Source organism: Accipiter gentilis, chromosome 14 (assembly GCF_929443795.1).
Source record: "Accipiter gentilis chromosome 14, bAccGen1.1, whole genome shotgun sequence".
NCBI lineage: Eukaryota > Metazoa > Chordata > Aves > Accipitriformes > Accipitridae > Astur > Astur gentilis.
In genome coordinates this window covers 22,683,542-22,703,784 of record NC_064893.1, presented here as the reverse complement: position 1 = coordinate 22,703,784, position 20,243 = coordinate 22,683,542, and the positions used below count along the sequence as shown (strand labels likewise).

At 55.1% G+C, this 20,243-nt stretch overlaps 2 protein-coding genes across 3 annotated transcripts in view; one reads left to right on the top strand and one right to left on the bottom strand.

The window, feature by feature from the left end:
* Positions 1 to 1,872: 1,872 nt before the first annotated feature.
* MATN4 (matrilin 4) lies at positions 1,873 to 20,116 on the bottom strand. Of its 2 annotated transcripts, none has more exons than XM_049817349.1 (10): positions 20,025 to 20,116; positions 9,647 to 9,763; positions 7,677 to 8,246; positions 6,290 to 6,412; positions 5,689 to 5,811; positions 5,462 to 5,584; positions 5,205 to 5,327; positions 4,317 to 4,730; positions 3,779 to 3,931; positions 1,873 to 2,971 (listed from the first exon to the last, which is right to left on the bottom strand). In XM_049817349.1, exons 2-10 carry the CDS (start codon positions 9,720 to 9,722, stop codon positions 2,778 to 2,780), a joined length of 1,899 nt encoding a protein of 632 aa, XP_049673306.1. In that variant the 5' UTR covers positions 9,723 to 9,763; positions 20,025 to 20,116; the 3' UTR covers positions 1,873 to 2,777. The 2 variants fall into 2 exon arrangements, with proteins under 2 accessions (XP_049673306.1, XP_049673308.1); XM_049817351.1 differs by lacking the exon at positions 20,025 to 20,116 and having other exon boundaries at positions 1,874 to 2,687; positions 2,867 to 2,971; positions 9,647 to 9,762.
* RBPJL (recombination signal binding protein for immunoglobulin kappa J region like) overlaps positions 12,210 to 20,243 on the top strand; it is a 20,711-nt gene continuing 12,677 nt past the window's right edge. The window contains exons 1-2 of the mRNA XM_049817412.1: positions 12,210 to 12,459; positions 19,993 to 20,068. Coding sequence (XP_049673369.1) covers positions 12,411 to 12,459; positions 19,993 to 20,068 — 125 coding nt within the window. The 5' untranslated portion in view covers positions 12,210 to 12,410. The remainder of the gene's footprint in view (positions 12,460 to 19,992; positions 20,069 to 20,243) is intronic.

The window sequence follows — 20,243 nt, the reverse complement described above, 5'->3', positions numbered from 1 at the left end:
TGCTGTGCTGCCAGCCCTCGTCGAGCCTCTCTGTCTCACTGCCTGTCCAGCTCCACTTTGTCTACGGCTTCCCTTAATATTTGCCAAAATTACATTGGGCCAACTGGGGCTTAATCATGCCCTCAGGGTGTGCTGTTATCTGCTCTAATCAAGCCTGTTATTAAATCCAAAACTCAGCTAATTGCCCCCCCCCCCCTTTTTTTGTTTTTTTTTTAAATTTTCCCTGCAGTTACTGTGCATTTTCTAGGGAGCTGCATACAAAGCAGGGAAGTCCCAGCCCCCACTTTCGGAGTTGCTGAACACTGCTGTGGCTTTCTGATCACTGTGCTTTGTAGCAACAGAATTTGGCTTGGAAGTGGTTTGTGATCATCAGCCCCTTCCCAACCTCCCCCCCGCCCCGGGCTGTCTGCTGGGCTGCAGGGTAGGTGAAGGGGGGGGGGGGGGGGCGATGCATGGGTAGGATATGGGGCTGATGAGGGGATATGGGGCTGACAGGAGAGCCACGGAGCTGCCAGCTGGGATCTTGTGCAGAGCTAATCAGCAGTGCTTCGTTTGCTGGCCCAACAAACAGAAACAATGAGGCTACAAATGCCCCAGTCCATGCCAACTGGGACAAGAGCCCTGCTCACAGGCCATCAAACCCCCACGCTGAACTAGGGAACCACTGCTTTTGAGTGCATGTGGCAAAAGCTACTCCTCACCTTGTAAAGCAAGTATCAGAGCACATCCCAGCTCCTCTCCCCAGAGCAGTCCCAGCAAGCCCACACCCCAGCCCAGGACCTGCTTTCGTCTTCCTGCTCTTTGGCTCCAAATCCCATCCTCAAACACACAAAACCTTGCTACATCCCAGCTCCAGCCCCCTAGAACATGAGTCCCATGGAGCAAACTGCTCCTGGAAGCGGGACCATCAGGATGTGTCCTCCAGCCACCCCTGAAAGTGCCCTATAAACCCACCAGGAATATTGATGGCAGTGGAAACACCCAGGCTCTGCAAAGAAAATTGGCCAAGGTGGGTGCTGGAGCCACTAAATGTCCCCAGGGAGAAGGAGCTGTGCTGAAGTGGCATAAGCCCAGGGCTGTAACCCTCCTCCTCCTCCTCCTCCTCCCCCACCAGCCCAGGCTGCACAGCACCCTGCACAGCCCCACGAGCCCCTCTGGGCACACAAATCCCTCCTGCACGAATTGCTAGTTCAGAAGTAACATTTCCTCTCAGTCCTGCTTTGCTCTAACCTCCTGGGTACAGGACCAGCAGGCAAGATGGGTACGTGAAGGAGCCCTCCAAAAACTTCTTGTCCCTATCCAGCAGCCTCTGCCAGCATGCAATGGACAGGACTAAGTGGAGACCTCCTTCCCCCTGGCTGTGGAGCATGGAGGCTACACCAAGGTGGGCTTCTGTCATTAAAAAGCCATGCACCTCTGGGAGATGGGTCCCTGGCTGCCTTGGCATACCTCCCTGTGCAGCCAGCCAGGGAGCTTGGTGCCTCTCCTGCTCAGAGCAGACACATCCCAGCACCAGGGCCGCATCCCCCATGGGTGTAAGCAGCCCTGCACCACTGACTTGGCACATTTACACCCCCTAAAGTAGACGATGAGCTCCCCGTGCTCTGACAAGCACAGGCTCCAAAGCAAACATTGGGAACGGTGACATGGCGTCCGTGCTGTGCTGGCTCCCTCCAGCTGAGGCCGAGTCTGCAGCATCCTGGGGTGCTCATAGAGGAAAGATTTTCCCAAAGGATTTTTAGAGCCTGAGGACAGGGAGGCTTTGAAAAAGCCAGAGGCCCCCATTCTGATGCAGAGATGGCTCTGCAGCCCAGCTGAAAGGAGAAGGACATGTCATACAAATCTTCAGGGTGTTTATTGTCAGGATAGAAATTTCTTTATATAAAAGAAGTGTTTAAAAATAGCACTACCCTGCTTTCAAAATGAAATATATATATACACACTCACACATAGATATTTATAGAAAGAATTATTATCATTTTGCTATGTGATAAGAAAACAAGATAATGACCAATTCCCAAACAATTCTGCCAGAACGGGGGCAAGGGGATCTCCTGATTCCTGCCACCCACTTTCCCATGGGTGCACACCCAGGCACTGTGCCGGGAGCCAGACGGGAGAGCCGGGGGGCCCACATCCCCACGCGCTGCCCGCGGCGCTCGGCTCTCCCTGCCCCACCACTTGGCAGCAGCCGCTGAGACGGCAGAAGCTCTCAGGGTGCGATCGCTGTAGGTTTTTTTTTCTCTTGCAAAGCAGCTTGCTGGGGGGGGCTGCACAGGGGCTGGTTCATCCCAGTCGCTCTGGGAAAAGGCTGGGTGTCATATCTCCTCATCCAAAGCCCAGCCTGCCCACACAGTCATCCCACCTCATCCCAGACTTGCCCGTTTGGAGGAACGAGGCAACAGCGATGGCTGAACCCCTTGGCTTCACAGCAGGGGTTTTTGCTGAAGTTTGTTTTTGGGTTTTTTTAAGGATTTTTGGTTTTTTTTAAATACACTCCACATCCCCCTGGGGATTTTGTGATACAAGAACAAACACTGATGCTTTACAATAACCTAGCAATAACAATGCCACATAGCTACTGTATGTTCCCGTGCCCTGTCTGAGCGCTGCAGCCCTCTGCAAGGATCACTTCTTGTTGGCAATCTGCTTTTCCAAGTCTTCAAGTCTGGCCGTCATCTGAGCAAGTGAACATGCTAAGGAAAACAGCGTGAGCCGGACGGTCTGGTGGGCAAAGGGCTTTTTCCCTTTGAAGGAGCCTAAAATTTTCCCCAATCTCATGTATCCATCCCTCCCTTCCCTGTGTGCAGTCTGTCCCCAGGCTGCCCTGCACTCCAGCAAGCCCAGGCATCACCCCAAAGGATATTTTTCTCAGTCAGGCTCTGCAGGATGGCCACGGTGTTTGTCTGGAACTGCACCAGCGCCTCACACTCACACGGGCTGCGGATCTCCGTCTCCCCTTTGCCCTCCTCTGTGACCGCAGGGGTTTGGGGGCAGTCAGAGCCATGGCCCCACGGTGCCCGGCTCCCCCCTGCTCCCACACAGCACGAGTCCTTTGTCCTTACAGCCACCTCCCGGAGTGGACCTGAGCCTCGGGGCTCTCCTGTTTTCTCTTTTTTCAGCCTCGCTCCTTTTCGCCAGGCTGCATCCCTGCGAGCCCAGTGACCTTGCTGCCAGGCATCCCACCAGGCATCCCACCAGGCACACCGTGGAGCTGCCGTGCAAGTGATCACAGCACGCTGAGGAGAGCTAGTGCTGAGCTTCACTTTGCCTTCAAGCCAGGGTGGCCATGGGGGTGCTGACCTGTCATCTGCAGCCCCACAGGAGCCCCTGGGGGCCACAAGAGCACGGGGGAGCCCCAGCCTGCCCCAGGGCAGGGAGAACCCCACAGGAACTCAGCACGGTCCTCCTCCACCTGGCACCAAGAGAAGTGCAGGTCTGGCTGAGGAGACGGACCACCCTTGGAGCTAGGGCAGCATCCCTCAAGGCAGGGTGAGACCCCAGACTCTGCCCACACAATGGCACTGGAGTGGATGCTCATAAGCCATCCCTTTTATGTTAAAACCCCCAGCTCCACCTCTTCCTCTTCCAAATACCTCCCTGAGACCCACCTCTATACCCACAACAGCCTGATGAGATCCAGAGATACCCTAGCCCAGATCGGCCCTGGGGCACGAGACACAAGGTGACAGACACACAAACCACCCCAGCAGGGAAAGAAGGGCTCCCTCCAGCTCAGGGCTGAGCCCCTGGCTCAGTCAGGGCTGAGGGCACCCACCTGGGCAGATGTTCAGCTTGAAGTTCTCCACGAGGTGGGTCATAGTGGTAAAGTCTGCCGAGTAGGAGAAGTGCTGCTCCACCGGCTCGGAGGCAATTGCTCTCAGCTCTTCCTCCACAGCCTTGCCAACGCCCACGGCGAACATGACAATCCCTGCATAGCAAGCATGGACCCTGAGCACTGTGCCAGCCACCCCGCACCAAGCAGCCCCAAGCCCAGAGGGAGCAAAGCCAAGGCTGCAGAATTTCCCCTGGGCAGTCAAGGATGCAGGATTTCCCTGGGGCTTCCCAAAACCACAGCAGGAATTTGGGAAGGACAGACACGAGTGCGGCACCACCGCCATGGTGCAGGCTGCTGCATGAAGGATGCTGCTCACAGCACCCTGCGACCACAGCAGAGGCACATCTGCCCCTGCGGACCCGGGCGATGCAGCACCCCAAGGCTGGATGCTGCAGCCTCCCCCAGAGCCAGCCATCCTGAGGAACCATCCTGGGATGCCCAAAGCACTGCAATTTGGGGTTCCCCAGCTCCCCCGCACCTGACTCCTTTGCTCTCCTGGCCCATTCGGAGATGTCATCCTGGGAGCGCCCGTCTGTGAAGACGAGCCCGATTCTGGGCACGTTGTGGGAGAGAGGCCTGGCACCTTCCAGCTCAGAGAAGCTGTGCTCCACCATGTGCTTGAGGGCAAGACCTGTCATGGTGCCTTTCTCCATGTACTCCACCTCCATCACCGCCTTCTTGATCTCATCCGCGCTGTGGTACTTGTTAAGGGGGAACTCGGTGCGGACGCGGCTGGAGTACTGCACCAGCCCCACCCGCGTGCCATGGGGTGACACCTCCAGCAGGTCCACGATGCGGTTCACAAACTGCTTCACCAGCTCGAAGTTTTGGGGCCGGACACTCTTGGAGCCATCGATCACCATCACCAGGTCAACGTGCCCAGTCCCGCACTCTGTGGGCACAGGGGGAAGGTGAGAAGGGACCAGCTTGGCCGGGGGCACCGTCGGGGTGAGGATGCCCAGGGCTGGGGCAGAGCTGCTGGGATTCAGGATGCTGTGTGAACCCCCTGGACCTGCAGCAGAGGTGAGGCCGGGAAGCAGGGCAAAGCGTGCCCAGCGGTCTCAGCCCATAATCCTCCACTGCCACCCCAGTGTCCCCTGAAAGTCTTTCCTAGGTCTCCCTTTTCCTGAACCTTTTCTCAAAGCTCCTGCTGCATCTTCTGGACCATGTCTCTGAGGACGTGAGCCCACAATCCATCCCTGCAACAGCCAGGGTGCTCCCCCAAGCCCAGCCAGCTCTCCATCCTCCTTCCAACCCAGCTCAGACAAAGTCCCACTTAGACCCCCAGCCTAGTTTCAGGTAAGCCCTCGCCAGGAGCACGGAGCCCAGATGAGGAAGGTGCCGAGAGCAGTGTCCCAGTACTCACTGCTGCACGCCTTGCCGTCAGCCTGGAGCTGCTGGCCCTCGGGACACATGCAGCGGTAGGAGCCCTCCGTGCTCACACACTTGAACTCACAGCCGTGATCCACCCCGTTGCAGAGGTCGGTGGCTGGAAGACAAGCCAAGGGCACAGGGTTATCCCCAGCCAGGCAGGGTGGTCCGGGAACAGCCCTTCCCCTGGCGACTGGGCAGGACTTAAAGGTATCTGCCATACACCGCAGCCTGTGCCGTGCCACCACGTACCTCTGCAGGACTTGCTGTCGGGCTGCAGCGTGAATCCGCTGCGGCAGCGGCAGTAGTGCCCGTTGGGGATGCTCACGCACTCGTGCTGGCAGCTGTGGTTGCCGAAGCTGCAGTAATCGATCACTGGTGAGAGAAGGAGAAGGGTGGGCAGAAAGGGGAAGACAAGAGAAGAAGAGGAAGAGCGAGAAGCAAACGAAGAAGGGACAGGAAGGGAGACAGCCACTTACTAGAGCAGCTCCTCTTGTCCTGGTTGAGGTAGTAACCCGCGCGGCAGTGGCACAAGTACGACCCACGAGTGCTGACGCACTGGTGCTGACAGCCATGTCTCCCGTCTTCACAGGCATTGATGGCTGCGGGGGAACAGGACATGTGTCATCCTCCTGTCCCAGCCTCCCCAGGGCAGCTGAGCGGGGCCTGCTCCAGGGCTTCAAAGCAGCTCCCAGCACATGAGACAAGACGGGAAAGTCCCAGGGCGGTGGCCAGACCAACTAATACAGCTTTGCACCCAACATCCAGGGCCAAACCACCCTGCACTTTGGTGGCTGGGATGTGCATGCTCTGGTACCCACTGCCTGGAGCCCCCTCAGGTGACAGGCAGCTGATTGTGCCTACATGAGCCCCAAGCATCCCATCCCAGAGAGGTGACCAGGATTTAGCAATGCTGAATGTCCGCAGTCATTACAGACCCGGGAAGCAGCGGGCCCAGTGAACAGAGCACCCAGGCTGCTGCTGGCCTCGCTGGGTCCTCTGCTGCATTTCAGCTTCCCTCCATGAGACCTGTAACTACAAGCCCTCCACAAGAGTTAGGATAAAAAAAAGGGTTTTTACGGGAACAGGTCTTTCCATCCACGTTGAGCCTGTAGCCGGGGTTGCATTCGCAGTAGAAGGAGCTGGGGGTGCTGATGCAGCTGTGCTGGCAGCCGTGCTCCTGCTCCATGCACGTGTTCACCCCTGCAAGACAGAACGAGCATCAGAGCGGCACACGGGCATGCCAGATGCACAGGGACCCCAGCTCCGGCACATGCCTTGTTCCTGCAGCAAAAGCCACCAGGGCAACCCACACAGCCCCAGCGCTCACCTGCTAATTTCCAGTGCACAGACACAGACACTGTGCAGGGCACGTTTCTGATCCGCCTCGGCTTTCTGATCTACTCGAGCGCTAACTCAATGTTCAATATTAATAGATACTGTTGATAGCTTGAGCTGAATGAGCAGAAGCTTGAGCTCAGCTGGAACGTGCTGAAGGAGCCAGGTCTGTGTGTCCATGCCGCCGCGAGCCTGTGGAGCTGTCTGGGAAGCAGGCAGCAGGGCAGGCAGGCAATGGGCAGGGCATTGTAAGCAAAAGCATCAAGCACAGGAGCACATCAGGGCCCCAGGGGGCAATATCTGGTCAGCCCGGACCCCCCACCCCAGCAAGCAGGGACTCACCATGGCACTAACGCAGCCCTGCAGGCACGCACGTCCCCCTGGCTGGGAAATGCTGCCTGAAAGAGGCTGGCAGCTGCCTTCTGCCCTTCAACAGATGCTGAAGCACAGGAGCAAGGTCTTGCCAGCCCACTGCAGTGCCAGGTCTCCAGCAAAGCCCGCCAACACAGGGGGGGACAGACCGGTCCCAGTCTGCAAGCTCCTGACCCGTGCCAGCACGGTCATGGTGCAAACCAGCCTCCCAGCTCCCAGCTGAGACTGGCTGGACGCTCCAGAGCAGCACCATGCGGCCAGCATTTTATTAAACACAAATGTGCATGCATCAGATGCCATGCACGTGTCTGCGTAGGAGGAGACCCTGCTAGAGCCACGTCGAAATGTATACGGGGCTCTGGGATATGTCACCCATTCTCATTACACCCAAGGAAACCAGCTCCACATTTCCTGCTCTTTAATATTCCCACCACTGCTGCTACCACATCCTCACTTGGGGCAGAGCTACTGGACACAGGTGAAGAAAAGTGCTTGCTTGCAATGCTTTCAAAGCTTTCCTTATCTCACTCCAGCAGAGGAAAGTTGAGCAAAAGGAAAGGTGAGCAAGAGGAAAGGTGAGCAAGAGGGAAGGCTACCTATCCCAGCACCCCACTGGGGAGGTTGCTTCCCTGTCCACGCTGCTCCTAGCAAGGGCAGCCACCCCAAACACCCCTCCGAAGGTCATCTTCTAGCCTGGATGAGCAGGCACCAGGGCAACCCTTGCCCCCCCCCGCCCCCAGGCACGGCTCTCACCCACCGCAGAGCTTGTCCTGGAACTGCTTCCCAAACTGCTGGATGAGCTCGAAGGACTCCACCAGGAAGACGTGCTCCTCCAGCGGTGGTGAGGCCATGGCCCGCAGCGAGTTCATGTCTGCCCGCTGGATGCCCACGGCATAGATCTCGATGCCAGCATTCCGGGCCTGGGTGGCCACCTCAGTGACACGGTCCTGGGGCCGTCCGTCCGTCACGATGATGGCAATGCGGGGGATCTTCTTGTGCAGAGGGCGTGCGCCCTCCTGCGTGGTGAAGGCCACATTCATGACGTACTGGATGGCCAGCCCCGTCATGGTGCCCTGGGCCAGCGGCACGATGCTGTTGATGGCCTTCTCCATGTCTGCCCGTGTGAAGAAGGTCTTGAGGGAGAAGATGTTCTGCACCTGGCTGGAGTACTGGATCACCCCCACCCGCGTGGCATTGGGGCCCACGTCCAGGCTGCCAATGATGTCCATCATGAACCGCCGCATGGTCTCGAACTCGAAGGGGCGCACGCTGCGGGAGCTGTCGATCACAAACACGATGTCCAAGGGACCTGTCCTGCACTTCAGGGCTGGAAGGCGGCAAAGAGATGGTTCAGCCTCATGGATGCCTATGGGAAGCACGGCTGGGAGCGGAGACATCCCTGTTCTGTGACTTGAGGTGTGCTCAGTGGGGAATTGGAGAGGGCAGGTCTGGGCAGCCCCCCCAGACCAGCACCTTCCCACTGCCAAATAAACCCAAGAAGGGTGCCGGCAGAACGGGAGCAGGGGTGACAGGCTGCGGAGACATGCCCTGGCCGTGGGGCTGTGGGGAAATGGCAGTGTCCCCTCCTCCCTGACACTGTCCCTGCAGCCAGACCCAGCTCCTGCTCCCTGCATTTCCACACCCGATGGCCCCAGGGGCTGCAGAAACGCCTCTCTGTCTGTCAGCATCTGCCCTGGCAAGGTTTAGGCACAGGTTTATGCAGTGGCATCTTCATCTCTGCAGCAAATCAGAGCATTAAAGTGTAAAATAGCCTAGCGCCTCGTGCTGTCCTCCGCAAGCTGCAGCTCCTGCTCCAGACCTCTGCTCTGCACGGGCTCCCACTGCTGCGGTGCGAAGCACGAAAATACTGCTTTGGGCAATTCTTCTGTTGCCCCCACAGCTCCAGCTTCCCCCGGTTTTTACTGCATGTTAACAGTTTCTGCCTAAAATGAGGGCTTGCTTTGTTGTTGTTTTTTTTAAAGGCAAAAAATGAGACAGTGAAAAGCACAGCTCAGGGCACACACATGGCGGGGATTGAGCCAAAGAGCCTCTCTTGGACATATGGGTGCTGCTTCCAGTGCAAACTGGGAGTGTTTAGCAAGTAAAATGCCAATGAACATATTTTGCTTGGCTTGTGCATACCCAAGCCTGGGAGAATTTGGCCCTAATGGTAAGCAAACACTTTGAGTCCCCTTGGGATGATGCCCAGACCTGGGCTGTCATCTCAACTGCTCCGAAGGTCTCTGAGACGTACCCATTCCTTTCTCCATTCGGTGCCTTCGCTGTTTTTAAACTGGAATTGATTCAGCGTCCTCTGCCCTGGGAGGAGAGAGGCTGGTACCTCTGGATTTGCTTTTCCCCCCGCTATCAGGAGGCCCATGCAGGGACAGGGTTCCCCCTCATGCCTGTGCCTCCTGCCGAGGTTGGAGCCCATGGGCAGGAGGGTGATAAGCCCTGAGCTGGGCTGTGTCAAAGCTGAGGACATGCCTGGAGCGAGTGGCACCAGACCCACCATACTGGGGCCAGGCTCAGGCTCCCGCTCCCCTGGGCAGTGCTGGAAGTTCGGGTCCCCCACCCGGGGGGTTCCTCCATCCTCCTGGGGATGCCTCCAAAGAAGAGGCATCAGGTCCCCCCCACCTCAAGCAGCAAGCCATCCTCTGAGGGCTTCGCTGCCCTGACACGCTTGCTTCTCTCTCCTCCAGGCAATCCCCACCGGCCGGGGCTCACCTGCAGGTTTTGGTCTGGCTTCCAGCGTTGTCAGGAGAAGCAGGAGGATGGGGGCAATGGGCAGAAGCTTCATCATGGCTCTGTGAGACCACACAGCTCTGGGGCTGGGGGAACTTGCTGTGGGGAGAAGATGATGTGCAATCAGCGCTGAGGGTAAGCTGAGCCAAGGGGCCATGCTCGTCTGCGGTGGGTGTCCCCAGGCAGTGCTGAAAACCCTGGGCAGCAGTTTTGACAGATCCATCCCCAAATTTCTCTGAACCCACGTGGGACTTTTCCCATTTGAGGACTGGCAGTCTCAGCACAGCTAAATTTCATTACAGTAGCAACGATCTGCCAAAAGCTCTGATTTTCTGCTCTGGGTGGAGCTGGCCATCCGACAAGCCTTATTTTCACTTGCAAACCAGGCGGATGGGATGTTCAGCCAAATGCTTTTTCACTGGTGGTGCAGCTGCTCTCCACAGCCAGCCGGAGAGTGGGAAAGCTGCACCCAGGGACGCAGACCACCAGCCCTCCTGCCACTCCCTCTGCGTGGGAAGAGAAGCCCCAAGATGAAATGCCAGCACAGACAAAACCTGCTCAGAAGTCTCTCAAAGTCACTGGCAAAGACCATTTTTCCAAGAAGCTCCATAAACTGATTCTCTGACTTTTTCCAAACTGCCTTTGGAGAGCAAAGAGCAGATGCCTCAGCAGGCACCAGGCGTTAACGGTGCAGGACGGGCTTGCACCCATTCCCCCCCGGGCAAGGTGCTGGGTGAAGCACTGCCAGCCTGCTGCTCTCCTTCTCTGCAGGGAGGCATCAGCCCAGGGGACCCCATGGCACTGTCACCAGCACTTTGCAGCTCTCCCCATCTTGCTGGCTTTTCTGAGGGATGCTCTGCACCCTGACAGTTTTTTCATGTGTTTGAGGTAGGATAGTTGGGGGAAAGATATTTAGACCGGTTACCCAAAGGCTCAGCTTGTCACTTGTCTCCCTCCCTGCCTACCTCTGTGTTGCCTTGCCTTGCCTTTCCCTGCCCTTGCCTGGCTCCTGCAGGGACATGAATTTATTTGGTTTATTTTTATTCCAGCTCTGGTTGGAAACCCAAGGTGCTGGGTGGGGGTGGGGGGAAATGCCACAGTTAATGTGGCTTTCCCCAGGAGACGTGCAGCACCACGAGGGCACAGATACTGGAAGGGTGCACATGGAAATTCATTTTATCAGTAGTTATCAGCCAATATTTATTTAGCCCCAGGAGGTCTCAGTTGTAATTCATCACCAGGGCTGCCATTTAATTGCTCAGTGGTTACGTGCAGCCCTGAACCTCATGTATTTGATAGCGGGGACGCTGATAATAGGTTTCACAGCTGCATCTTAAAATTGTCTCCAGACTCAGTGTTCACACCTGAAAAATGATCTTGAAGAACTAGAAGGACAGAAAAGGGCTACAAGAGGAAACTGGGATCCAGAATACCATCTCAAAGTGAGAGACACAGCCTTTTCCCAAAGAGCATGAGCAACCCAGCCAGCCCAGGACGTGGGGGCTCTGCAGCAAGTGTCAGGAGCTCCTGCAGAGCCATGAGGTGGAGGGGCCGGTGGGATCACTGTGGGTTGCGGAGATAAGGGGAGGCTGCAGCCCGGCAGGCATTTTCTAGGAAGTTGTGGGGCCGAGGCGAGCATCACTTTGTGGCCAGGAGTGCTCGGGTGCCTGTGTCCCCTCAACAAGAGCACCATGTGCAAGCAGAGGAGCAAACAGCCCCTCCTATCCCAGCTTCATTTCCCATTTTATTTAGCAGATTCTTTTTCCAGCGATGCTTTTTTTTGGGAGAAAGCACTCACTAACCACAAAATATTTTGGGGACAGCTATGCCACCTATAACATTTCTGCAGTTCTCCACTCTCCAAGCCTCCCTGCAATGGCAGGCTGGCACGCAGCCTGCGTCTCACAGCATCCAGATAGCTTCAAAGCCAGCCCAGAGAGAGGAATGAGCTCTTGGGCCAGGAACCAAGGAGGAGAAAACCAGTTCACGACTGATCTATTTTTAACAGCATCTCAGCTTTGGATGAAGTCTTGGCACTCCCCATGGCTGGAGGAGCTGATGCTGCCTGGACAGGGCAGGGCATGGCAGCTCAGCCATACATCCAGCACCGGACCTGGCAGCAGAGACCCAGGCTGGGACAGCATCCCGGTCCCCGATTCAATACCCAGCCCTGCACAAAAAAAAAGAAAGCGGGGAAGCAAAGCTGAGAGGACAGATGCCCTCGAGTATTTCTCCCACCATCCCGCACTGGGCAACTTCCCTGCTATGCAATGTCTTCACTCCCTTGGGACTGGCGGCACTGGGGCTGACTTGCAGCTCTGTGGGGGGGTTCCCCCACCCTCAGGGCTCCCACACCCCCCAAGTCCCCTTGCTACCACACAGGAGCAGGAGGGAGATGGGTGGGAAGCGACCGGCTGGCAGGCAGGTGCTGTGAGGCAAGGCAAACACGGCACCGGCTGCAATGCCACAGACCTTGAGATAACGCTGAGCTATAAAAGAAAAAAAGTTCAGGCGGGGCAAACGCTGCCGGCTGGGCTGGCTCAGCTGAACCCCACAGCAGCCGAGCCGAGAGGGACACTTGGATTATCTCCTGACTTTTCTGACCAACACTAGGGGAAAACCAGCCATTGCTTGTCCCTGCTGAAGGAGATGCTCAGTACATGGTGCAGAGAGGGCGACCAAGGGAAGAGCCACATGTAAGGACAGAAGGGTCGGCAATGACCCCAGCCTCCTCTTGACTCTCCTCATGATCTCGGACAAGGTGGACGTGGAAATGAATCCCCAGAGGCAAACAGGTAAGCCAGCATGCTTTCCCCAGGCACCTCCACCAGCAGTCCTGCCCCTCCGGGCGCTTGCATCCCTCCCCGCTCCGCCACTTGTCCGTCTGCTCTCCCTGCCAAGTGCTGAGTCTCGGGAAAAACAGCCGCTTCAGGTTTCAGCGCGGCCTCCTTGGCAGCTCTCTCCTGGCTACAGGTTAACAGAAATGCTCTGAATATTACCCTTCTGGTTCATCTGCGCAGGTTGGACCTGGGCGCATCCTCCCTTGGGCAAGCCCAAAAGACAGGGCATGGCAGGGAGCAGGGTGAGGCATTCAGCCAGCTCCCTACCCTCCTTGTTGTTACAGGGGTGGGGGCTTTATATATTGAATTGTAGAGGGGATGAAGCAGATGGAGAAAGAAGGGGTGAAAGGCTCAGGAGGTGGCAGTGCATTCACAACCCAGGAAAAGCTCCAGCTGTAGAGTCACGAGGAGGAAAGCAGGTTGTGGACCATGGCTATGGAGTCACGAGCCAGGTCTTGGGTACAACCAGATGCAAGATTTCCTACATATGCCTTTAGCTGAGATTTCTATTTATGGCAAAAACACACAACTCCAGCCATCTGCCTGGGCTTGACAGACCTTTGGCACATTGTGGGAGCAGCAGCAGCAGCTCTGCCGTGGCTTCAGACCCCACAAGAAGCCAGGACAAGGGATCACCATGCATTGCAAGGAGCAGGGAATGGCCAAGAGCCTCTGACTGAGCACGCTGTTGCCCAACATGAGCAAAGCCGGAGGACTGACCCATGCAGCATGCCGGTGCACAGGAGGAGAAACGCACAGCATGCCTGGGCATGCATGGCAGGGGTGCATGGCACTGATGCTGCATGTGCTACCAGCTAATAGCATGTATTTCTGTGCTGGAAACCTTGGCCAACAGTAGAGCAGCCCTAGACATGATGTTCCTGAGACTCACCTGCCTTGCCTACCTCTCCAGCTACCCTGTTTGGTCTGCAGAGCTTTTCTTTGCAGATACCTAACCAGGTGGTTTTGGCAGGACATAATTCAACTCCCACATCAGTGTTATTTAATGAAAGTGTCAAAAAACCCCCAAAATAGGCTCAGGAGCCTGGACACAGACTCCTTGTGCTTAGGACACCAGAGTCCTGCCAGGACAACAGCAGAAAGACAGCAAGAGCTGGCCTCAGGCTAGAGGATGGGGAGACAAATTTTCATGTCCTCAGCAGGACAGCAAGTCATCCTTCAGGTCCATGCCCAAGAAAAGGCTGCCCAAACAGTGCATGTGGGATGAAGAGAGGATAACCGTGTCTTGCCCCAGGCACAGGGGACAATGAAGCAAACAGAGCTACCTGGAGAGATGCAGACAACTTACATCAATCTGGAGGCACCTCGTGATGTCAGATTTTGCTGTGGAAACTGATGGACCGCTGGCACAGTGTTCATATGTTTGCAAGACCCTCAAGCCGCGTGAACAGATGAAGCCCAGGACAGTCCTGGAACTGGATCCACCCTCTCCTGGAAGGTTGCCCAAAGGCTGATTTCTCCCAAGTTGCACAGCTCTCAGCAGTGCATCTGCTGCCTGTGAGCACTGAATCCACCCTCAGAACCATTTTACAGGCAGTGTTGACCTTGCACTCAATCACAGCTCCAGCCTCTCAATGCTCATCCTCCACAGCAGCTGGGTGATGAGTTGCAAATCCCACAAGAGAGGACAGCAATGCAGTTTTCAGAGCAAGGAAGAGTCAGGGAGCACAGGCATCTCAAAACCAGGGAAGTGGCATGAATTTCCAGCCAAAAATGGGTTTTTTTCCCCCTTTTTAAGGACTGATGTGTCCTTGATTTGTCCCAAACACACATGTGGGAGAACAAGAGCAGACTCTTTCCAGGACATCACAGTACGCTCTGGTTACAACGCTATGGCAGCTTTACTGGGCCAAGTGCCACCTGGAAGTACATGTAGTTTGAAAAACAAGGCTGTATTTCTCGAACAGCACATCATGGCTCCAAACCCAACAGGAGTGAACCGGCATGAGTGCTGTAACAGGAAAACCTTGCTGGATGCAGAAGGGACTTCTCTTTCTCTCCTCTTGCTCCCCCAAAAAGCCAATTCCCTGTTTTATGGGGCCCACTCCTGCACTCAATAGGATTAGCATATTCACAGGGAGGGCAGGAAGAAGACTGGTTTCTTGTCCAGGTCCATTTGCAGGCTGAGTGACGAATGTCTTTGTCTTACAGCTCATGGACTTAACATCATACGAGTTCTGACAGGCTTATACTATGAGATGACATTTGAAGTCCCCTTGGGAAGGAAATGCTGGGTGTAGCAGTGGACAGAGCATCCCCTTTTGGATGTTCACCACGTGGGGTCTTTCTCTGCCACCACTCTATCTCTAAAAGATCTCCCAGTGCTCTGCAACTCAGCTAGGAGGAAAGCCTCTTGTCCAGCCAGCCTTTGCACTGAAACAGGCTGTACCTGGGCTGCTGCAGCAACAGCTGGCAAGAATAAATGCCATATTCACTTGCAAATTAAACATGCCCTTCCGAAGCTCATGTTAAAGATCTAGCCAAGAGGAAACCACGGTCAGCCGATTCCCCTTGTTCAACCAATCATGTCAAGAGATGGCTCCTATTTCAGGACTGCTGGTGGCGTTTCTCTGTTCCTCTCTGTCCCACTCAAGACCTGAGGCTGCACATGTCCCCTGAGCTGCATGACAAGCAAACTCAGCCCTGCTCCTAACTGGTATTTTAAGCAAAACTGGAGGGATCTTGGAATACTTTTACATTTTGATGGAGAGTGATGAATGGGGGAAAGACCCACCTTACTGACTCTTTAAAAAGCAAATGCTCTTCAGCAAATGGGCCCCTGGAGGACAGCTGAACTGGGCCAAGACACTTCAACTTTGGAGGGAAGGAGGTCTGGGCCATCCAGAAGCTGAGGCAGCCATCCATTGCCCAAGCTCTCATTCTGGGAGGAAGGTGTTAGAGAGCATTTTTTTTCCCCAGAAATATGCATGTTCAACCACAAAGGAAAGAGAAATGGCCCAGAGCAGCTCCTGGTGCAGAGTTTGTCAGCTGAGCTCCTGATGCAGCAGAGCCAGTATCTCCAAGCAATGAGATTGATAGTTACCAGCAGGATGTCTGTCTCCCAAATCTGCTGGGACCAATATCCCCAGCTGACCTCCAGCAAGCTTACATGGCACAGACAACCACAGAGAACGCCTGCTATTTCAGCCCCACAATCATAGATTCATTGCCTGACCTCCTTCTCTAAACCTTTATATCATATTTCTCACTCTGGAGACGTGACTCAATGTGTTGGCATAAGGAAACACGCCAGGAGAATATTCTTGTGCCTCTCCCCTTTATCCTACCCATCCTGCTATGTGCTTAATTGAAATAGCAGAAAGCAAGGAGTGTTTGGCAGCTGCAGAAAAGCATGTGGAGACTTTTCAGCCCTCCTCAAGACAGAAGAGCAAGCTGGTTGAATTCTTTGTCTAAACACTTTTCACAGGGGGAACCCCAAAGGTAGCATGAGAAACTGTTCCCACCTAACTTCACAGCTGCCACATCCCTCTGACAGCAGGATGGCAGGAGAACTGCTGTTCCAGGACAGGGATGCCATCAGCCCGTAGGAGGTGCACCAGCAAAGAACTTCCACCAGCGTCGCACTGGCTGGTAGCCTCACTCCTGCTCACACTGAAGAGCAGGTGCCTTGGGGACCCTTGTGCCTCAGCATCATCCTGTCATTGTCAGCACACACAGATGCTGCATGGAAACCTCCTGCGAGGCCTCCCCACAGACTCAAAGCAGCATTTGAGGCCATGGCTGAGGACCACTTGACCTCAACCTCACCCCTGTGTGGGATTACCCCTTTCTGGTCAACTCATGAGCAACTAGTTGAAATCATCTAATTCTGTCGCACTTACCAAGTTCTCGCCAAATGTGCCTACAAGGTCTTTGCTTCCAGGAGAGATGAGGGAACAGTCTGAGGTTGCTTCACTGAGGCTTTCAGGCTTCATGAGGCTCTCCAAGGAGAGTCCTCCGTCACGGCATGAGGAACCAGAGACCCAGAGAGTCAAAGCCACTTGCTCAAGCCTGTGGGAAGTCTGTGGCAGAGCCAGGATCCGGGCTGGCTCTCCCACCTCCATCCCAGGATGAGGGCACAGACCCAGCTGGGGCACTTCAGACAGACAAGGGCAAGCCCAGACATGCTTTAGGAAACCTGGGCACAGGGCAGCCACTCTCAGGCCATCATCTGCCTCAACAACTCGACATGAGAGGTTCAGCAGATGTCAGGGAGAACGAAATGGAAGAGCAGTAGTGAGATTGCTGCCTGGCATTTGAGCACAGACTGAAATGTTTTGTCACACTCATCCTGGCTGGTACTACTAAAGCCAAAGCAAGATGCTGTGAAAAGAGAAAAAGAACGAGGGGGATGTCTAACGTGACACTCTGGGGAAGCCATCCAAGTCCAGCTGCAAGCATAGGAGCTGTGAATACCCAAAGGCAGGGTTTTTCCGTCTTTTTCAGCTTGTGAACCCTGCTAATTTTCCAGCCAAGACACAGACTCTTGTGTAGTGGGTTGCCTCTGCTGTCAACAGGTCTCCTCCTACTGATTCCTGCCGTAGACCATGGACTCCTACGGGTCCACAGGCTACAACTCAAAAGACTCCCAAACTTATACACTGGCAATCAACCAGCGAAGCAGCATGACACAGCCCAGAGAGGGGAAGGCTGAAGTCTGGAAAGAAACTAAGTTACTGCCACCTCTCTGTAAGGGACCACAGCTGACCCCTACAGATTTCCATGATGGGCACCAGAGAGACCAGGTTGGTGATGGGTTCATGTGTGCAACCAAGGGCTGGCAAGGCGAGAGATTAGAAGTTTGCGGACAGAGACACAAGCAAGGGCAGAAAGTTGCTAGGGAAGATGGATCCGGCCTCCAGTAAAAAACACCAGGAAGGACAAGCTGCCTGAGGACCAGAAAAGCTTCAGACACAGGATCAGGCACGGCAGCCTGGGGGCAGCCCACGTGGAAACACTGCCATAGACGTGCACCAGTCTCTGGAGTCTCCTGAGCATACGCCTATCCCCTCCCCTGCTTTAACAGACCTGTTTTCAAACGCTGTATATTTAGCCAGGATGGGAGAGGGAACCAAAGTCTTCTAAGTGCTAAAAATGTTACTTGATACCTAAAGGTACATCTATGCTGCAAATACCTACAAAGGGGTGACTCTTGCTAGCCTGCAGCAGGTAACAGAAAGCACCGAGTCCAGGTCCCCCTGCCCGCCTGCTCAACGGAGCCCTTACGGCAGCTGTGTGAGCTCCCTTCCAGCCAATGGAGCCCAAGTGATCAATTTGCTACTGTTTGGGCCCAAAGTGGAGAAAACATGATTACTGAGAGGTAATGACAAGTGGCGGGAGCCGCTCACCCTCCTGGCATGGCTGGAGGAGATGCGTGTGACATCTGGCACAAGAAGGACTGACTGGTTCTGGGGGAATAGCTAATTTTTCTAAGTTTGTTTATAAGCACCACTCAATCTTTTTTTTTTGGTGTGTTTCTTTCTAGGTCCCATTTATTCACTCACAGTAGGGCTTGTCTGTAATTCACATGTGCGTGTAGATACAAACACTACTTATCTCCCCCTCCATGTTTCAGGCCTATTCATCAAGCATTTGTAAATGGCATTTTATGAGGGCTGAGTTTTTAACAAGGCAGGCACACTGCTCCAAAAGCGAACAAAGGGGCCCCTATTGGAAACTTTAAAGATGTTTAAACAAAGGCCTCTCTTGAAAACCTTTAACCCCTAATGCCAACCTCAAGGGAAATGCTATGTTATGAGCAATCGGAGCACAAACATCTTCTGTGACCGCAGATTGCCTACAACAGGCTGCCTTGTTGGCTACGTCTTTTCTGTTTGCTACCATTGCCAACGAGGGCAGCTTCCAAGCCCATCTTGTACTAATCACATAAAATTTCTTTAATTCTTCAAGAAAAAATAAAGTTAAAACTTCCACAAAAATCAACAACAGCTTTTTCCAGTTGGATGCAGCAATACCCTGCCTGCTTCAATGGAAAGTGTCATTTTACTACAAACACCAAGATCTCCTGCATGCTTTCCAGGCAGGAATTTGTATTTCGGGTGAGGCCAAATTTATCTATATCCTGGTGGCAAAGATCAGGGCAGAGATCCAAGACTAGATTTCCCCCACACACACTTGTTGCTGATACCAAATGCCAATCCAGTGAATCCCTGCAGAGATCACAAGAATCCGCTTGTGAAATGCAGTTTCTACTTGCTACTGAGAACCTGCACGTTCATTGCCTGTGATTAATTGCTCCTGGTTTTGGAAAAAGAAAAAAAATAAATCTCTACTATCAAGAGACACTACAGAGGGTCCCACAGGGAGGGACTTCATAGTAACTTTATCAATAATCCGGGCTTGACTGAAGCAAAAATCCTACGATTTTAAGCAGAAGAGCTAAAGTTGTGTGCCTTCTCTGAGTTAGGGCTCTGAACAGGCTCCTCTCTTGGAGCCCTCTTTCCCCCCTCCCAGTCCCACTGCACACACATGGTGGCTTCCTTCAAGGTGGGACAGTCCCATTTTGCTGCCGGCCTCCTCACCGACACCGGTTCCCTCTCTGCAGCCCTGCTTCCCAGATGGATTCGGCAGCTCTGTGCACCACAGCAAAGGCCGTCCTTGCAGAACAAGGGGGAAAACCCCAGCAGAGCACGTACCACCACCACATCATGTATCTGCTCAGCTCCACTTATCTCGGACGGCTGCATGTTAGCACAAATACGATGAGTGCAGAATAATCTGATTTTCCAAACAAGTTTTCCCACGTAATTGCTTGGAACAAAAGTGCCCAAAGCTAATTTTTCCCCGTGAAATGGTTGGAATTATAAGCCAAAGGTGGGTGATTGCTTGTGCAAACGTATTTATGAGTACGCACAGACCCAATTTTCCAGTCGTGCAGAAACAGCGCATAACAAACTTAGGGCACACTTTCAAGCTTATCTTTTTGCAGGATCTCGATCTCCTGTTGCTCAGTACGCCTTGCCCAGGTGTACCAGACCTTATTATTCTCTGCTAAAAGAGATCCCTGATTGTGTAAGCAGGAACCTGCCCGAAAGCTTAGGCAAAAGGTGAGCAGGGCAGGCAGACTGCGAACCGTGCCACCCCGGCACTGGAGAAGAGTTCTGCGTCCTGTGCACAGGCATCGACAGATTGTCCCCCCGTCCCCCCCCCCCCAGCACCCCCCCCCAGCCCACCGCTTTTGGGAATAAAACCCACGCCAAAGGCTCTGCTCTTCCCCCCACCCCCCGGCTTTGCTTGCTGCTCTTCATACCCAGAACCGCTGCTCCCCTCCCTGCCAGCCCCCCTCCAAGGAAAAGCCCCCCCCCCCGGAGGCTGCCAACCCCCGCGGCAGTGCTCGGCGCTGCGCACAGCCCCGCCGCTCAGCCCCCGCCGGGCCGGGGCCGGGGCCGGGGCCGGGGCCGGGCTCACCCTTACCCTCACCCCCGCTCCTCCTCTCCCTTCCCGCAGGGGCGGCGGTGCCCGCGGAGCCCCTCACTCACCCGTGCCGGCCGCGGAGCCGCTCCCCGCCGCGCTACTGGGTCAGGTACGGCGGGCGCGGAGCGGCGCGGTCCGGGGCGCGGAGCGGGGCACGGCGGCGGCGCTGGGAGGCGGCGGGGCCCCGCGCGGCATTTAACGGGGCGGGGGGAGCGGGGGGGGGACGGGACGGGACGGGACGGGACGGCGGGGCGGGCACGGCCGCCGCGCCCCGGCCCGGCCCC